We start from the raw sequence: 19,634 nt of genomic DNA, 5'->3' as shown, positions 1-19,634 counted from the left end.
AACCGATTTTGTCATTCCCACATTATCTACAATTTACCTCAAGTCTTTCGGAGTCCAAAACAGACTTCACTTAAGTCACATGGTCAACAGTTCTGGACGTTGATGGGAGCACTGTTCGTCCTCCGTATCTTCTCTTCCTTCTTTGAACGATTTGTGCCACATGCATACTTCTGCTTTCGACAAGTGAGGTCCCCATAGGCTTGTATGTCATAAGTCATGACAACTATTTTTTTCTCAAGAACAGGGGACAACACGAAAAATCTAAGATATACGTTTGAAAGTGTATGGAATGGACTTTCGAAAGAAGCCACCAGATGGTGTACGTGAACAACAGTGGGGTAGTAATCATGCACCCAAGTTCAGTCGGTGAGTGACAGCATTCGAAAATGGAGGTCATGAAGCAGGAGCAACGTCCGTACGTTAAAATAGCAGTTATCTGCGACAGAAATGCACAGGAATACCATACAGAGCTACGGGAAGCACTCGGTGTGCATGCCATGCCCTATCGAACAGTGGCGAGGTGGGTAGAGGCCTTCAAACGGGGTAGAATGTCAACTGCCGATCTGCCTCACAGTGGGCATCCTGTGTCCAAGGACAAAAATGTACGGGTAATGGTGATTGAACAGTGTTTACGTGAGGACAGGCACTGGACTGTGGCAGAATTACAACTGCATACAGGAATACCGGCATCGACAGTGCGTGGCATTTTACACAAGAACCTACAGAAGCTTAAACTTTAGTGGGTGCCACATCACTTAACGGAGGTACGGAAGTGGACTTGCTACAAAACCTGTCGCATCAATCTGGTGAGGTTTCAGAATGAAGGAAATGCCATGTTGAATCGCATCATTGGAGTCGATGAAACATGGGCATGTGCATATGAACCCAAACTCAAGTGACTGTCAAGTGAATGGCATCATCCTGGGTCACCACCACCAGGTTCGACAAAATCCGTCGCCCACAAAAGTTACGGTCATTCTAGCATACGACTGTCAAGGTGTTCTTCTGTGCCATCCAGTGTCTGAGGGGCACACTGTGAAATAAGCGTATTACACTTCATTTTTGGTATCACAATTGCACCGTGCTGTACGGACCAAACGTCCAGAACTTTTGGACGCCATTATCCTACACGATAACATGACAGCTCACACGGCGGACATTGTTCCACACCCACCTTTTTCTCCTGATCTAAGTCCACGTGACTATGATTTCATCCCCAAAGTGAAGAAACCATTGTGTGGGAAACAGTTTGCCAACAAAGAAGAGATCGTGACAGTATTTCAGCAAGAGGTGACACATTAGCGCTGCACATTCAGCAGATGGTATTCATCCCCTGCCTCATGCTGGCAATGAACAGTGGATAACCTGGGTGAATACTTTGATGGTTGTTAAACACTATATTCTTGTGTACTTGTTGTTCATGCCATAATAAAACACTGTTGTCCAATGTCCTGTGTTCTGCCTCTTCCCTGCAAGAGTCTCCTGCAATAAGACTTCATGTGGTGGCTTCATTCAAAGGTATATTCCATACACTTTCAAATGTATATCTTAGATTTTTCGTGTTGTCCCCTGTTCGCAAGAAAAAAATTGTTGCCATGACTTATGACTTGACTCTCATATTAACATTTCAAGTGTGCTGGTAACTGATTTACAGAGTTTGACACAAACTTTTATTGTGCTGCATTTTCGACTGTGATTCGACACTAAAACAGCTTCTCACTTTGCTGGCAATCCGAATGCGCAAGGGCTCGGAGACAACCGAATTGTGTAAAACTGTATACCTGACATCCCCCACCAACTGCCCTGCTAAATAGATCCATTCCGTGAACCTTCTAACTGGCAGTTAAATAATTCTCTCATTTTGGACAGACCTTGTATTGTATGGTTGGTTGTTGTGCAATATATATTTTATCATCACTCACACTGCTGAAGACCTTTACAGAGGTTATTCGCTTTATATCCGACCATTTTCGATTCGGTGCTGCCACCTGGCATATCATGCTGGAACTATGGGTCTGCTGGCAGGAGCAGTGTTGTGTCTGACCTTGTAGGTGCGCGAGTGTTGGTAGTGAATGTTATCAAATGGCACCGAAAATCACCCGGTATTGGGAGTGTTACATAATGGCCCTTTCCCATGCTAAGTTTTCATACATACGCATTGTGAAACAGTGTCGGGAGAATGGGTTAACACTCGGGGTGACTACTGTGAAAGCTAGTGTGGCCCGTTACACACAACAGGCTCTTCTTGTGAAACATTCACCCACGAAAACCACCAGGCGAAGGGCTGCAAGCAAAGTCTCACCCGTAGCGCGAAGGGGGATCCGTCGATTGGCGTGCCAAGAAAAAACCCCGACTCAACGTGATATGGCCCACAGATTTCACCTCGCACCGTCAACTGTGAACAAAACAATTCGCAAGTGCCTCAGGTTGAAGTGTGTGCGGAAGGCCCGTGTACACCACCTTCTACCGCGTCACATTGCCGAACGTAAGACAAACTGCAGGAAACTGTATGAAAAGTACCTGGCAGGTTCCAAATGGAAGAAAGTTGTCACAATGGATGAATCATATGTCCATCTCACTGCTGGTGGTCACATTCGGGCGATCACATACCGTGACATTGACGGCAAGGGGCGCAGCAACTTTCTTCGTCAGTGCAGGGAAAGTTTCCCTTGTGGCTTTATGGTTGTGACGGGATTCAGATATGAGGGTAAGTTGATGATACGCAAGGTGGACAAGAACGTGAAGGTGAATACCAGATACTTCCAAGACTCCATTCTGACACCTATCTATCGGAGAGACATCCCACAATTGTATGGAATGGACGCGAACCAGGTGATGATCCATATGGATAAGGCTTCGAGTCATACCGCCAGAACATCACTACGTTTGCATCAGGAAATGGCAGAGCAATTAGGAATTCATGTCATTCCATTTGAAGACATTCCTGTGGAAATGATAAACTAAATATGCTGACCAAGGCAGTAATTTATTTTATTAAAAATATAAACTAAACGTAACGTTTCAACCTTCTAGCAAGGTCTTCTTCAGACTCTGTATCAAGTACAAAACTTTTGTACTTGATACAGAGTCTGAAGAAGACCTTGCTAGAAGGTTGAAACGTTACGTTTAGTTTATATTTTTAATAAAATAAATTACTGCCTTGGTCAGCATATTTAGTTTATCATAATCATGGAAACAAGGCTTAATTGTGTTATAATCCTGTGGAAAGCCTAGATGCCAGTTCAATGGATTTTTGAGCATTCGGACTGTTGAAACGACGTCTTCAACATCGCAGCCCGCGCACCCTGGATGGTCTATGGAAAGCTTGCAGGGAGGAGTGGGACAGAATTCCCATGCCTGTCCTGCGCCGGAGCTTGCTGCAATGGAAACTGCGATGCTGTGTGATAGTCCACAATGCTGGGGGTCCAATAGAACATGATCGGTGGTGGTGGCGCGGTATCTCTTAAGGTGAGTACCCGTCAAAAATGGTCGGATATAAATCGAACAACCTTCTGTATATTATTCTTTGTTGCATATTCCTATTAAATAAGTAGACAAATATATTCCAATGCTCCTCCTTTCTTTTCTCCAAGCTGCAAACTGATGTTTACACTTTCCCTATCACTTTCTCGTCACCACAGGATAGAAATAAATAGGATTCTGTACCTCAGTACTTCTTTTCGATAATCGATTTCAATAGCATGTGCTCTGATTGGTCAAGTCGGTCACAAAATGCTTTGTATATAATCGTTCCTAATTAGAAATTCTTGGACAGTGACTGCGAATTTGAGAAGAAACATGACATGTGTTCTGACATCACTTCCTTTAACCTTTAGCTGCCGGACCTTTCGTTTTCCTGTTTTCTTGTTCATGCCGGCTCATTTTCAAGTGCATGCTTTTCAAACTTGCGACGAAGTACAAAAAAAAGTGTAACTCAAGAACCAATTGTTGTAGACTGATATTTTTTTTTGTTTTTTTTTCTTAATGACAGGGCTTTTAGGGGAGGCAAAATTTATACATTGTCTCTCCCAATAATTAGTGTTAAATGAAGAAGAAGAAAGTTGAATTAAAAAAATAATTGCCCCGCTCCCTGAATATACTGAAGTGAATAAAAATGTAGTATGTAGCGGTGGTATATTCCTACAACCGTGCATAGTTTCGTTGAAATCAAACTGATACTTCTTGAGTAAAATATAATAATATTATATAAAGTGGCAGTGTTGCCTACTTTGGAAAAATGTCTGGAATTTTTCTTCTAGAATCTCCCCTATGGATGCTGGATGGAATTTGTAGGGAAGCAAGAGAAAAGACCACTCTATGAGCTTATGTGCCGCAACTTTGAAAACAACTGAAATTTTGCGTAATTATGGAAAATTTGAACTTTGTCCGTTTGCTCCCACTTCCCTCCCTGGACCGTTATTTGTTGGATGTTACTTAAAATGTTGCTATTTACTCATTCTTATATTTAGAATTTAAATTGTTAAGAAAGATGTAGTGGTTGAGAAGTTGCAGCCTTTTATCTTCAATTTATCATGTAGTAACAAAAGGGAAACAAAGGGCTTTTTGAAACAGTGCTTGTTAATAATAGTAACAATGAGTGGATTGTTTTTTCGAGTATATAATACCTTTAAGACGTAAACTAATGAAGAAAAAAGAACTGAAATATTGTGTACAGTTTTGCAATGAGTATGCAGTCTTATTGCTATACTAACATCTTTTTGTAATGAAAATGTACTTCTTATTACTGTGTGGCAATCTTTATATAAGCGTTCTTTATTGTACCTGTTATCCTACAATTTTTTTTTAAAAAAAACTGCCACACCAACAATGCTGCGTGCCTGTTGTTTACCCTTATTGAGGAGGTCCCAATCAAAATAAAGTTGTCCCGCAGGAGAACAGAACCCTATTCCATGAATGTCTGGAATCTGGGTAAACGCAACTTGTCTGAAAATTGAGGAATCGTCTAGTTCTTCTTTCCGACAACTTGCGTATGCCCTCAGTAACCACAGATAATCCTAATTACTTAATTCATTTGCTTAATTATTTTACCTATTTTTTGTAGGAAGAATTTCTTAATCCATTTAAGAATCCAATCTTAACAGTGTTATAACTAAATAACATGGATAGATAACGGAAGTTAATTCACAAGAACGATATTTTTGATCTTCACATTAATGACGAAGTGCATTACACCCTTCTGACTAGTAACAGTAATTTGTTCTGATCAATATATATAATTTTTACATAAATTCCCACAGAAACTCTTATCCAATAAAATTATCCTAGAAACATTTAATCCCACTTCAACTATAGTAAGAATCACGAACCTTCCGACCCTCTGTAAACAACCATCTCACTTCGAGTAACGTATCACTCCACGCCAGCTGTTCGTGAATGGTGCGGCCATCATATGCTGCTCACTCGCAACCTTTAATGTTACGTAACATGGAAAAACGTATTCTTATTTTAACTGATAATCTACTCATTGAAGTATAATAAATTTTCTACAGTGATTAAATACGTGTTCTTGTTCAAGAATGAACATATTTTTCTACGCCAAAAGTTCAATTTATCTGACACTGGGTAAACAGATCCCCCTTCCCCCCTCCTCTCTCAGTATGACAGCGCCAAAGTTATACAAGAGAGTTAGAGATTCGTTTCAGTAAATTCAAGCCTTTTGGTTTTATTGCTTCCTCTTCCACCAAATTATTGCCCAACATTGTTGACATGTAGAGTATTGTTAACTCCTTTGTGCAACAAATATACCGCCAGTTTTAGCAGTAAGCTAAACAAAGATAAGCTGGGGAATAAAAAGAGATTGTTTATCTTTCTCTCGGTTTCTCGTGCACCAGAAAACAAGAAGACGATAAAAAGCACATTATTTAAGCACGTCTGATGCAAGTAATGTATTTTCTTACCTTGATTCAGTACTTCCTTTTTGAACTTGAGACATTTTCGACGCTAGACATCATCCTGTCAGAGTACGGTCTGTCAAATTTGCTTCCCAAAAAGGAACTCAACGTGGCACAAGAGGCGATTTAACGTCCACTGCTAAAATTGGGGAGATTGTCATCAATCATCACTATCAACATCTTCCCCACAGTGGCGGCTCTTTGATTGGAAGAATACGAAACCACCTCACGTTGTATTGCGCTTATCTCAAAATTGGTGTACTTGTTTATACGATCAACAACGTTTTTCTTTTGCGGGACTCACAACTTGACAGGTAGTTTTCGTTTCTTTCACCACACCAAAACACAAAGACGCAGACACACAATTACACTTGGACACCAACTTCACTGCTTGCTCTGGATAGCACCGACACAACGTTACATAAACGTTAAGAACAACCTGCTTCTTGCCACTTTTCAAACGGCTGTATTTCCGAAAGACTACTCTGAAAACACGTGAGACCTTCGTGCATGCATGGAAGTCGCCATGTTCGAAACTGGCGCTATTTTCTTGCTGTTCACGTGATCGATTGTAATTTATACAACAATCACGTATTATTATTATAAACAGAAACCTTTAATGAAAATATATTTTAAAATGTATAATCCAATGTAATTTACACATTTTTCTTCCATTAGCGTACTTTCATAGAACGGACTACATGATGCGGAAGAAATCCGTTATTAGGCTGTTGCCAACCTCAATACTTCTCACTAAGTCAAGTACAGAAACGTAAGTGGTATGTCGAATGTCGGCATATGATAGTGTGATTTCACATTGTCAGTGACGATCCTCCGAGGATGGGGGAGGGGGTGGGGTGCAGGAGTCCATCTATAATCCAGAGGTGTTCACCATCCGGATGGTGACAACCTCACACTCCGGAATACTTTTGCGGTTGAAGGAGAGCAGGCCGTAGGCTGAGGGAGGTTGATTTGAAATGTACACCTCTCAACAAGAGAGAAGAAAAATGTGACAATATTTAAAAATTCACCCCCAAATATGCATTTTATTTTATATGTAGCGTACAATACAATACAAAATATCTCTGTATTCTACAGTCTTCTTTCCCCACATCGCGCTACGATGCCAGGGGTCCCTGGTTCGAATCTTGGCCTGGGCATGGAACTTGGTGAATGTCCATTCATCAATTTCATCATATCATCATTCATCCCCATCTTCGCAAATTAGCCATAAGTGGCACAAGAGGGGAAGTAAAATAAAGCGAATCAATCAAACCAAATGAGTTATTTCCATTATTTTTATCTAATTATTAATTTAGTCAATCAAATCATATGTATTAGATTACTTTCATTATCTATAATAATAAATCATAACACTTTCAAACATCAAATAAATTTAATGAAGAAACCCCGGTTTCAAAATGTAATTTATCTCAATGTGTCATTCTTCTAGCAAGGTTTTCTTATTAAAATATGAGAGAAAATTAATCCTTTGGTACGGAACCGTCTTACTGCTGGGGAATAAGATGTAAATTTTGTATTTGATTTTTTTAAAATTTAGCGTTGCTTTTCTTCCACTTTTGGCTAATCCCAATGATGAGAATGAGTGATCGTCAGATGAAATTGATGAAGGGACACTAACACCCATGCCGGGATTCGAGCCAGGGAACTTCGGTGATGAGTCTGAAAGTCGGCCACCAGGCAAGATGTACATTTTTTTTTTTTACATACATTCAATAACTTTTAACAGGTCATCAGTGATACACTGCTTATTCCGCATCTGTTGACAAATGGAATGTTTTTACACCTTGTAGGCTATGTGGATTATTTTTTTCCATAAGTTTGCAACACTGTTAGGGTACACGTGCTTTTGTTTACAGAAGGTCTTAAGTTCTGTGATTCTCACTTTAGTTCTTATCAAAATCTGGTCCATCCCCCTCTTTTTTTTTTTTTGCGCTGACTGGTAATAATATTGATTTTATTTTTCACAATCAAAACCCTAACACTGACTCACTCATTTACGCACATTCTCTCGCAATAGCAAAATTATTAAAAATATCTATATACAGGGTGTTTGAAAAAGAAATCCCTAGTTTTAAGTATAAATTTAATAGGGAAAGTAATGAAAACTTACATCAATGAGTACATATCATGAAAGAGGATTCCTTCAAGTTTTGTTCAATGTTAGTATACGTCAACGTGGGATCCATTTGTTGCCCTGCACACGTCGAGACGATATTCCACTTCTTGCCAGGTATTCACCAACATTTCAGGTGTAACTGTCCCAACCGCAGCGACGATTCTTTCCCGTAAATGATTGATGTCTCTGATCCTAGCACTGTACACAACATTTTTTATGTGGCCCCAAAAGAAAAAGTCCAGTGGGGTTAAGTCTGGGCTTCGTGGTGGCCAAGGTATTGGGCCAGCCCTGCCTATCCACCTTCCTGGAAAGCGAGTGTTAAGAACCGCACGCACCTGTTTACTGTAATGAGGTGGGGCGCCATCTTGTTGGAAAAACACAAGCCCCTTTTCCGCCTCAATATCGTCCATTTGGGGAAAGACGTACTCTGTCAACATGTCATGGTAAACGTCCCCGTTTATTGTTTTTTCTACAAAAATGAAAGGACCAACCACGCGATCTTCCATCAAACCGCACCAGACATTAAGTTTGGGAGAGTCACGTTGATGCTGAATAACTTCATGTGTATGCTCTGCCCCCCAAATTCTACAATTATGACGATTAACTGTTCCACTGACATGAAATGTAGCCTCGTCAGAAAAGAGAATGTTTGGTAAAAAATTGTTATCATCATCAATTCTGTGTAGAAAGTCAACAGCAAACTCATACCTTTGGATTTTATCAGTAGGTTTCACTTCATGTAAAAGTTGCAATTTGTAGGCGCGCAACTTTAGTCTTTTACGAACAACATCATACACTGTACCTTTAGGCACTTCTAATTGTAGACTACGTCTGGCCAATGACTTCTTCGGGCTCCGAACACACGAAACACGGATTTGTTCAACATCATCTTTGGAAGTTCTGGTCTACCTGGTGATTTACCTTTTAAAACACTACCGGTTTCCTTGAAAGACTTTAGCCAATGACGGATAGTTTTTGCTGTAGGTGGTTCACCACCATACTGACGTCTAAAATTACGTTGCACTGTTATAACTGACTCAGTTTTCACAAACCAAATAACACACTGCACTTTCTGTTGAGGAGTACACATTGTTGCCGAGTTGCTCTGCACTACACGAACGCCGGAACTGAACTGAGGGAACAAAGGAAAAAACACAGCACTGGTGCCGTCTCAAGGTCAAGCAGACCCACCAACTGTGAGGGTGCCAAACTTGGAGAGTTGATGAATCAAACACCACAAACTAGAATACTGTATGTCACTTTGTACAGATTCTAGGACACATTAAAACTAGGGAGTTCTTTTTCAAACACGCTGTACTACATGATATGCAGCGAAGGTAAATCAACCATACTTACACTCAACACACACACCAAATTGTAAATTAGTCACCAACTGATACGAACTTTGAAATCAATGATAAACGGTTTTATAACCTCGGGAGTGAGAGAATAGTCCACAAAAAGCTAATAGACTTCATTCAAAACTAAATAAATCCCTGATATTTCCAATTTTAATATCGCAACCAAGAATCTTACTTAAGGACATTATTTTACGTGGGTTAAAACAAATGATTTGACCAAAACCCATGCTATTTCCGTCCCCGTTACCTAAGTTTGGCAGATTCCACTTACAGATGGAACAAACACTGCTCAAGCGAAAACATCGCCAGCCACACTGATGTCTTGCCAGTTATGCAACAAGAGGGAAGGGAAAAAATGTGGGGTTGTTACTCTGAGAATTTTGTGTTTGTGAACTTGAACTCTCTAGCTGGTACTCTCTAGTCTGCTGCCATTAGAAGCGCAGCTCGATCGGCGGAAGAAAAATCGTGCATGTGCGGTCAAAAATATCGGCAGAAGGGGGAGACCTCTACTGAGATTCTTGTACAAACAGAAAGCAAGCATTACGTAAAAGAAATACTGAACTTTTATGGTGACATATATACACTTCACTCACACTACAAATAGGGAGAGTGAAGATGTGGTGGGTATATTTTTAATAAAGCAATTATCTAATCGCCACAATTGCCAAGAAATGGCTCGTCGTTAATTGCTGCCGCCTGCTCACATGTGGTTCGGGCAATTTTTGACAATCGGGCTTTTTACCCCCCACATCTCCTCTCAATCCTTAATTGTCGGACTTTGCTTAAAATGTTGCTTTTCACTCATTCTTGCTTGTAGGATTTACATTTTTCAAAGTGATGCTGTAGTTTAAAAGTTACAACCACTTTTAGAAAACTATCCCATAATAATATGGCAGTAACAAAGGGAAACTAAGGGAAAACCAGAACTTTTCTAACTTCGCTTGTTGTTAGTAGTAACAATGGATATATTGTTTAGTAATTTGAGTATATCATACCTTCATATGGATACTAAGGATAAGAAAAAGACAGAACTGAAATATCATGTGTAGTTTTTAAGAAATTGCACCATAATCACTGCCACGTGCTGCTGGTTGAAATATCGATCATCTGCTATTTAGGGGTTCACATGTGGGGGTTGAAATTTCGACCGTCAGCTGGCTAAAGGTTAAGCAATACATTATATTGTTCTTGTTTCATTTGTTCACGATACGATAGCTTAACATTGTGATCAAGGGGCTTTTTTATTATGCCTGGTGTTTTTAGTTGTTTCTGTCCTGTTGTAAATGTTGATTGATTGATTGATTTGGTGTTTTAAGTCCACTTGATGCAGTAAGGCTAATCGGGACTGGACCTACAGTTTAAAGTGGGATCCGAACCACCATGTGCCTCCACTGGGTATCGAACCTGGGACCTCTTGATTACAAGGTGACGTTGCTACCACTGCACCATGGCGTAGACCCCTGTTGTAAATGTAGACAAACCTTTGCTTATCCCATTTAAGCATAATAAGAACTTCAAACATACTTTGGTAATATCCCTCTTTCCCTTCTGTAAAATATGAAGTGGTAGTTTGAAAATTAAAATGCCTGGTTTGATATCTTGTGTGTGACTGTAATGAAAGTTGAAATTTATCCAATATGTGGATTTTGTGCATGCATTGCTGCAATGTGAACAAGATCTTAACTGTCTAAAGTTGAGAGACCTAGCCAGCACAGTAGTGTGTAGCGTTGTTCATTCCTACAACCATGCAACATTTCATTGAAAATAGGCTGATATTTATTGGGGGGGAAAATAAAACATTGTATGAGAGTAGCAGTGTTGCCATCTTATGGAAACATTTTCTGGAATTTTGCTTCTAACGCCTGCCCTATGGATGCTGTTTGGAACAAATTTGGAGGGAAGCACAACAAGAGACAACTCTTCGAGAATATGTAATCTACGTCCCCTAATTTTGAAGAAATATTCAAAAAATAAATATGCAACATTTTTGAAATTCTTAATTTTCGGAAATGTTAAAAATTGGGCATTTTCCCCTGGATCTCATAATTGCCACGCATTGTTCGTTATTACATGCAAAAGTGAAATATATCAGCAAAAACAAAAAGCAGTGATTCTAGAACTGTTACCAATTTTTTAAGATCTATCCCATAATACTTGTCCTCCTCCGTAGTCGAGCGGGTTAAGGCGTTCACTCGTCTTGAGATCGCTCGCTGCGGGACGGCGTAGGTTCGAATCCGGCTCTGGTCGGAATTTATTCGGCCTACGTATAAGGCCGGTGGCAACCCACCATCGTGAGGAAATTGGGGAGCTCCGAGTGAGTGAGCGTAACCCGATCGAGAAGACCTGCAACGGCTGGGGGCTCGTCGGGCTGATCCCCCGACACTCCAATACTGGTCTAAGATCTCCACGCTACAACAGGTGACGGAGGAACAGTGTGGGAGGGAGACCAGCAGTCGGTAGGTAAGCCAAGGCCCTCTTCGGGCTGTAGAGCTATGGGTTATTATTATTATTATGTTATATTATCCCATAATACTTGTGTGGGAAACAGACTTTTTTAAAACTGTTAATATAGTAGTAATGGACATATTACTTTGTATTTCCAAATATTTCATACCTTCAAATGTGTACAAATGAACAAAAAAGACAACTGAAATATGATGTGTAGTTTTTAAAAAATGATGCAGCAATTTCTGCAATGTGGAGGTGGTATAACAGGTATATCCCTAGCAGAATACATGTGCTAGTAATACAGGTATACCACTTGTGCTATAAAAGTTAAGCCATCTTAACCATGTTTTAATCGGAACTTTCTATGCCTCGTTTTTATTCCCTATACCGATCCCTGAAAAAGGATTGAAGTCAACCTTAAAAATTTGAAATTCCAACAAAAGTAGTTATGTGTTGTGATGTTGTCTCGACTACCTTTAATACAGCTTCTTATCCACATGTAAAATGTCTTTGCAGGCTGCTTCAACCTCATCACCTCATATGAGGGCAGGGAGTAAGCGGAAGTTAAATTTCAGCGAACCCTATCCGTCCCCACAACGAGAACCAGTACCTGACTTCGTGGCTTGCAAAATCAAGACTGAACCTCAAGACACACACCTGACTGTTCCTCCTCAGCAAGAGACTTTCAGAGATGCTTGGCAGCCAAAACCGTCGACGGTAGTCAAATCGGAACCGGTGGAGGAACAGATGACCGTTGATCCTTCAGACATTTTTGGTGGCAGCTCTTCCCAACAGTATCCCCAGACCGTTGCTGGGACGAGTTCATTTGGACAGCAGGAAAGTGCGTATTTGGGCGCGAGTGACGATAGTGCACAGTTTGGTGCTAGTGCGTTCGAAGACAGTGACGATGACGTTGTTCAATTATCACCTGAAGAAGTGGAAAAGACTGAACCGAAAACTGAAAGAGAGAGCCCAGCTGGTGCAGGAGAAAGGTAGGTGCCCGAGCTTTCTTTTCACAGGATGAAACTGAGCATGACAATTATTTGACCACACATCCTTGCTATTCAGTTTCCTTGGATCTTAAGTAATTCAAAATTCACATGCAAATTGGTACAGGCATGAGCGATTTCTCCTAGCGTGTAATATTTGAGCGACAAAATGTGGACGTTAGGTTTATGCAAACCTTTGCAAGAATTAGCAAGGCTTTAGTAGTGCAATAGAAAATAAATTCCATGAAAGGTGCAATAATCGAACGTTTATGCTTGAAAATGTAATAAATATATCACAGTTCCATTTGTTGGCATTCTACTGTTAACACATTCACATCCAGTTCTGGAATGGACATTTAAACGAGCAGCCCAGGCATTTTCTGAATCCAAGCCTGGAGGCTGCAAATGCTGATTTTTCGTCAACTTTTTCAGTCTGCTAGATTGGAATAGGACCTCTTCAAGGTTTCCTGCTGGTGTGCCCTACCAATGACCCCCATTTGGTCCTTCGAGGATCTGTACTTGTTAGGTTCCCTGGAGACCTTGGTAATATGGCACCCTGGACATGTTCTTGGGTACAGCATCGGACCTTTCCCCAAAGTCACGTGGTGCACCTCTTTTTGTTTTGCCAATCAACATGGGAAAAAAATCCTGAAAAAATGAACACTATGGCTAAACAACCTTAACCATGAACCCTTTACATGGTGGTCAGTTATCATACTGATTGGCAGTGGCGGATCCATAAGTTACAATTGGGAGGGGTGATTTTATAGTTGGTACCTCATCTCACCTAGAAAAAAAGAATCAATTCTAAGATCCACTTGCACTGTTTTATATTAACAATAAATAGTAGTGTAAACAGGGACCAAGCTGACTTACATGTTATATATAAATAGGGTTACAGGGCTGGCAAAGATGGTTATTATTGCATGTTGTTGTCATAATTCCTCCCATTGTCATGGTAAACTGAATGATAAGACGAGAATTAAAGTGAATAAACACCTATTCTCTCAATGGGTCTCGGGTTTGATCCCCTTTTCAGGCACATTGCACAGTGGTTCAGTTCCAAATTTAAACTGTAGGTCCAATTCCGATGAGGATATCACGAGCATAAAGTGGACTTTAATGTAACTTTCCAAAAATATGTTATCGGACTTGTTACACTTGATGGCCAAAGACAAAATATTAGTGTGTTCAAAAGTATTAGCCATAATAACATATACAAAAGCCTTGCAGTTGGGAGCAGGGTGCGAAATCCTGGGGAGACAGGGGGAATTCCCCCCACCAACGATTTTGTCCTGAAATCCCCCCCCCTTGCCAAACTTTTCCGGGGTGGAGTTTTTGTTAATGCGTAGACATCAGTACTGTGCGATTTTGGGCTGTTCATGCTCGTAAAGAAAACCCAAGCTGAACACGATTCCGATTACCTCCAACAGTTGCATTTCGCGGCCTTTCATTCCATTCTCTCACATAGCTGAGATATCTTCAGCTGAGGTTTTCTTTAAGAGCATGATAAACTCAAGATTGCACAGTACCTATGTCTACGCATTCATCCCCATAAAATGCCTTCAGTCTCAGATGAATGTCAATTTGTAGCACATTTTCTGCGGTTATAAACTTGATCACGGCACGCTACTTCAGGCGCTTTATCAACATTGCATGGTTACATGCTGCCATTTTCCTCGCAATAGTTAAGCACCCCCTGGCGATAGAAGTTTGAAACCTTCAATGGAGAAGCGAGAAAGTCTTATAAGTGCAATGTATGGTTGCTCAAAGTCCAAAATGCATTTACAAGGTAACAAAGATAATAAAAAGATAGGAAGCTTTACTTTTCAGCATGTCCTCGTATATATACTTTATTGCAGATCCATTTCAGGATTGTAATGTTGTTCATTGACATTCCAAATTACATTTTGCAGAATTTTAACACAAAATGTTAATTAGAAATGAAATTAGGCATATCATATTTAATGCAAAATATTGAATTTTTCACAAGTTTTGTATCTCTTAAACCAATTGAATCTCAAACTCAAAATTTTTACTAAAGTTACTTATCATGGAGTACTGTATTGTGTACAAATTTCAGATTTTTAAACAACTGCCCACCAGAGATATTTAACCCTGAACTTGGATTTTTTTAACAAAAAGTACATGTTTATGACCCTGTAGAAAAAAAATTATTGAAGTCTCAAGCTTCAAATAATTTTGACATACTCTATTGGTACACAGGTACTTGCACAAAAAAATTGAAGTGTCAAAAAAACTGCCTTCCCCCCCCCAAATGTTCAAAAATCTCATTTTGAGCAATTAAAATACACAATTTTGACCTTAAAATTTATTATGACGGAATAATATTTAGAAAATTACATAGAAATATAATTGTAGCCTATAATGTGCTTAACATCACAGATTTTGTCTCATTGTCGTAGGACTTACCAGAGCTGAGATAAAAAAGTTGCCGCTGATGCTTACGAATGGAGAAAATGACGCGCACCATGATAGAAAAATGCCCACCATCTTCAAATCGGTGATAGTAAAAATAAAATAACAGTGGTTCTGAACTGTCAACATATGAGGCTCACACCACACAAAAAATAAACTTTTTTAAAAATGGTCGAGCAACCATGTTGTATGACTTCATATGGATTGACCCTATGGAGGAAGCTACATGCATGTTGTTGAGAATTTTTTTTTCATTATCCAGTGGAAGCGTTTTACATAGATAAATTGGGTCGGGTACTCTATTCTATACCCTCGAATTTTCATTTTTTTTTCTTTATGAAGATTGTGAGTATAATTGTGAATAAAAAAAATTGGAGCGTGGAAAGAAGTATTTACGACTGTACAGCCATTTAAAGTTGAGATTTTGTAGTTTGAAATTGTTGAGTCCAAATTTTCCACCGATCCTAGGCTCCGCCCCTGGGGTAATTCGCTTACCGCCCCCTACCGCTACCGCAGCCCCGCCTTTATCTATAGTCCCTTTTAAATGCATGTTAGAAATTGGCCGGAGTCACCTGCCCCCAACACTATTTCTCACTCTTTTCCGCATAGACACATGAAGATACCAAAAACGAGATCTAAAATTAAACCTAAGAAGGTAACTTACCTCTTTTTACCAAGGTCAGGCCCTGAATTGCGGGTTGAAGTTAAATTTGTAAGTGCAAAAATGAAGTAAATCCTATGTTAAAAGTCCTTGTCCTTTTCCACAGAATACCACCCTCCACTCCCTTCCCATCATAAAAATAAGAAGTGTCAAATTATCCCATCCCACAAGTCATTTAGAAAAAGCAACCCTCCCCTTTACGGCCTGCAGTTGCCAAAAAGAAATAATTAAGTCACATAAATGAAATCCAATGTTTAAAATGTCCAATACACCAATATATCACACAAATAACATATCACAAACGCAAATGTTCTCATTGCACAAGTCAATCATAAGAACAAAAAGAAAAGAATTGGACGTGCACCTGTGACATGAATCCATAATCCAGAATCTTCAGACTTGCGCCTGTGATAGAATCCATCATCCGCCATCATAGAAATTCTGAAAAACATTTTTGACGTTACGCAAGGAATTTTAATTTTATAAAAAACGTAAGTTTCGTAGCATGTAGATCTAAAAAATTAACTTCCGTGCTATTTGCAAACATTGTTTGTTATGAGGAACTAAATATTTTCACGAAAATATTTGAAATGTGCTTGAAATCGAGGGTGTAGAAAGGGGTACCGGAGCTGATAAATCATTGAAGGATAAGAGATGTGGTGTAGTGTACCTTCAAAAGAAATGTATATGCTAATGTGTGAACAAGGGTTTGTTCTTACTTTTTGTCATGCTCAGTTCTCATTCACCTTAAATTGTGTGGGTTATTTTCTCAAAATGGGATACTTCAACTTTTTTTGTGGTACTTTTTTTTTTTCCTCCACCTGTCGTACTGTTCTTTCATCAGTAATATTGTGTATGGAGCAGATAGGATTCACATGATTTATTCATTATTCTGGATTCTTCAGAAAGAGTGTTGTATGTTCAGAATTGCTGTTTGTCCTTTTATCTAATAAGCATGCTGAACTATTGGATGAAATAACTTACTCAACTTTATGGTGCAGCAGACTGTTACGGAGCAGGGCTTAGCAAGCAGCTTCATTATAACTGTTCTCTCGTATTTTGTAATACTGCTATGTTTGGCTACTTCCTTGTGTAGGGTTTTCTTTTAAATTCAGTATTGGAAATTATAGATTGGGATTTTACCGATTCTCGTGGATACTTTTGTGATATTTTCGTCTTTCATGTGGTCCTCAATGTTGCCACATGACACTTTCGTGGAATCAATTCCTGGACATTGTGCCAAATATATTCTACTTGTTCTTTCGAAAATCCTATAGCCTCAGCAATTTTACGCACTAACTTGTTCAATGATATCTGCTGTTATAGCACTGTTTGGACATCCTTCACGTGGTTCCACATTTAAATTCAGCAGTCTATTTTTTAATTGTTAAAAAAGGATAAGTGTCCCCTTTCAAACTTTTTTGAACTTGGACTGAATTTTGTTTGGTGTTAAACATTCTTTACATAGGATTTTATCACTGCACACAATTTTACATGCATGCCATATGCACTAACGTACATAATACAATCTTACTAATAACATCGCCATCTATGGTCGAGGCAGAGAACTTTTCAGACCACATATTATACCAAACGTTAGAAGGAAATTTGGCATTGTTCAGAATTTTTAGCTAATAAATCAAATCTTTTTTTTGCCCTTTGTTTTTGTGATCAATTTCAATTGTAATGCCAACTGCAGAATTTTCATAGGATGTTTTAGCATATATTTCTTTTTAGCCAATGAAATAATGCTTATTATAGTGTTTAGGGGGGGGGGGATCTGAAATTAGCAAGGATGGAGCACAAAATCAGAATTTTGTTGTTTCTGCTTACCGCATGTTGAATTTAGAATTTGTTGCTATTTGTTAGTTTTTTGGGGTATGGGGAAGGATGACTAAGCGTACAAGAAGTTTCATAGGTATGTTGCACGCACTTCATGTGTATCCATGATATTAGGAGTGGACCATCTTTCTTTTCTGATAAGGTCTAGGACTTACCGTACTTTCCCATTTTGAGAGAATCACCCAAATATTATGTAGTATGTTGCTTGCACTGACTAGCTCAAGATGCTTGGTTGACTATTGGCTCTTGTGCTTAGATTTTTGGTGTGTGGTATATTTTTGTTGAGCTTTTATTTTCTTGTGTACCTCCTTGCATTTGTGTTTTTTTTTAACAGAATTTGCAGGTAAGTCATTAACAATGCATCAGTATCCATAATTTGTTTGTGTATTCTGTTTTTGGTGATTTTATGAACTATCAGCTAAAACTTGAAGAAAATGCCATTAAAGTACAAATTATGTGAAAAGTCTCCATATCATTAGAAGATTACTTTCTCTTGCTACAGCAAGAGGAAGATTTTTTTGGTTGAAAAGTATATCTGTTATGCATATTTAGAGGAACACACCCTTTCTGTTGAAGATAAAACAATTTTGTTAGCGAAAGACTTGTGCAATGGAGCAAGTACCTAGCATACCTTTCATTAGATACATTGTGTATGTACATAGGATATTGAGGAAACAACCTCTTGAACATCATTTGAGAATTTATGAAAGGGAACATGACGTGCTAAGTGTGCTGGATTTTAATGTACGTTAGGAAACGTCTCTCTCGGATTAAAATATCACAATGGTTATTATGTTCTGATTATAGCAGATGCGTTTGTAGTAATTGTATTCTCTGAAAGTTATTGCCTATATGATTTCTGGACAAAAGTGCATGTGTGTTGGAGGACTGATGGTTAAGGCAGTAACATTTTCACCTAATAAATGTACCGAACCGTTTATACAATTGCTCGTGTACAGTGTCTTCATTTGATTATTGTGCTGGTCATGCTCTGCTTGTGTAGTGGCTGGAACCATATTGCTTGCTCAGATGGATGACCGATATGACAAAGGATAAGAAACAGAAAAAACTAGAAAATCAGATGTTCATAACGCCTGAACTCAAGCCCGTAGAGCAATTTTAATTAAATTATTTCATCATTACAAGTAAAGTAATGATATACTTCTGTTACTGATGCTGTTTGGAATGTTTTCCTTGTACTGCCACACATTTTTCACATAATTTGAGAAAGTTCCCCTTAAAAATTGCTTCCTATTCTTCTGTACAAGTTCGTTTTCACATTAGAATCATATATAATTTTTTTTATTCAAAAGTTTACTTATGTTTTAGCATTATAACAACACCGATGACACATGTCAACGCTCATCACTTATTGGTTTATCACTATCGCCTTAGCAACTACACAGAAGTGAATATAAATCGTATCTTCAACATGGCTCATCCACAGGTATGAAAGCGAAAAGTAACCTTCATGGTAGACACAAGAGGTGCCACATTCCGACAGCATGGATCTGTTCTCAATAACACGTTGTTGATGAGAGTTAGCTCTATTGCAGTGTTGTGCAGTGTGCTTACTGAAGAGAAACTTGATGAAACCTGTTCTTGGAAAAATTATTATTATTACCAAATGTACTATGGGCTTCATTTGAGTGGATATAAACACCAACTTCGTTGACAAGCAGCATGCTTTCAGCTACTACATGGCCTTCATTTGAGTGGCACCAAAATGAAAGAGAAAGTTTTATGGCATCTGAAAGAAAGATATGTATGTATTTACTTGTGATATATTGATATCTGCAGCAAGATTTATGGTACTTACCGCTGATGTAATTTCTTCGTTTT

General features: G+C 39.0%; 1 protein-coding gene across 14 annotated transcripts in view; it reads left to right on the top strand.

Moving 5' to 3' along the window:
- LOC145992069 (uncharacterized) overlaps positions 1 to 19,634 on the top strand; it is a 343,509-nt gene that overhangs the window by 22,691 nt on the left and 301,184 nt on the right. For all 14 annotated transcript variants that reach the window (XM_083128250.1, XM_083128242.1, XM_083128246.1 and 11 more), the window contains exon 3: positions 12,378 to 12,853. In XM_083128250.1, coding sequence (XP_082984376.1) covers positions 12,378 to 12,853 — 476 coding nt within the window. The remainder of the gene's footprint in view (positions 1 to 12,377; positions 12,854 to 19,634) is intronic.

The sequence above is a fragment of the Lepisma saccharinum genome, chromosome 9 (genome assembly GCF_977018435.1).
Source record: "Lepisma saccharinum chromosome 9, izLepSacc3.1, whole genome shotgun sequence".
In the NCBI taxonomy this organism is placed as follows: domain Eukaryota; kingdom Metazoa; phylum Arthropoda; class Insecta; order Zygentoma; family Lepismatidae; genus Lepisma; species Lepisma saccharinum.
This window is presented reverse-complemented; position numbering and strand designations above follow the sequence as displayed.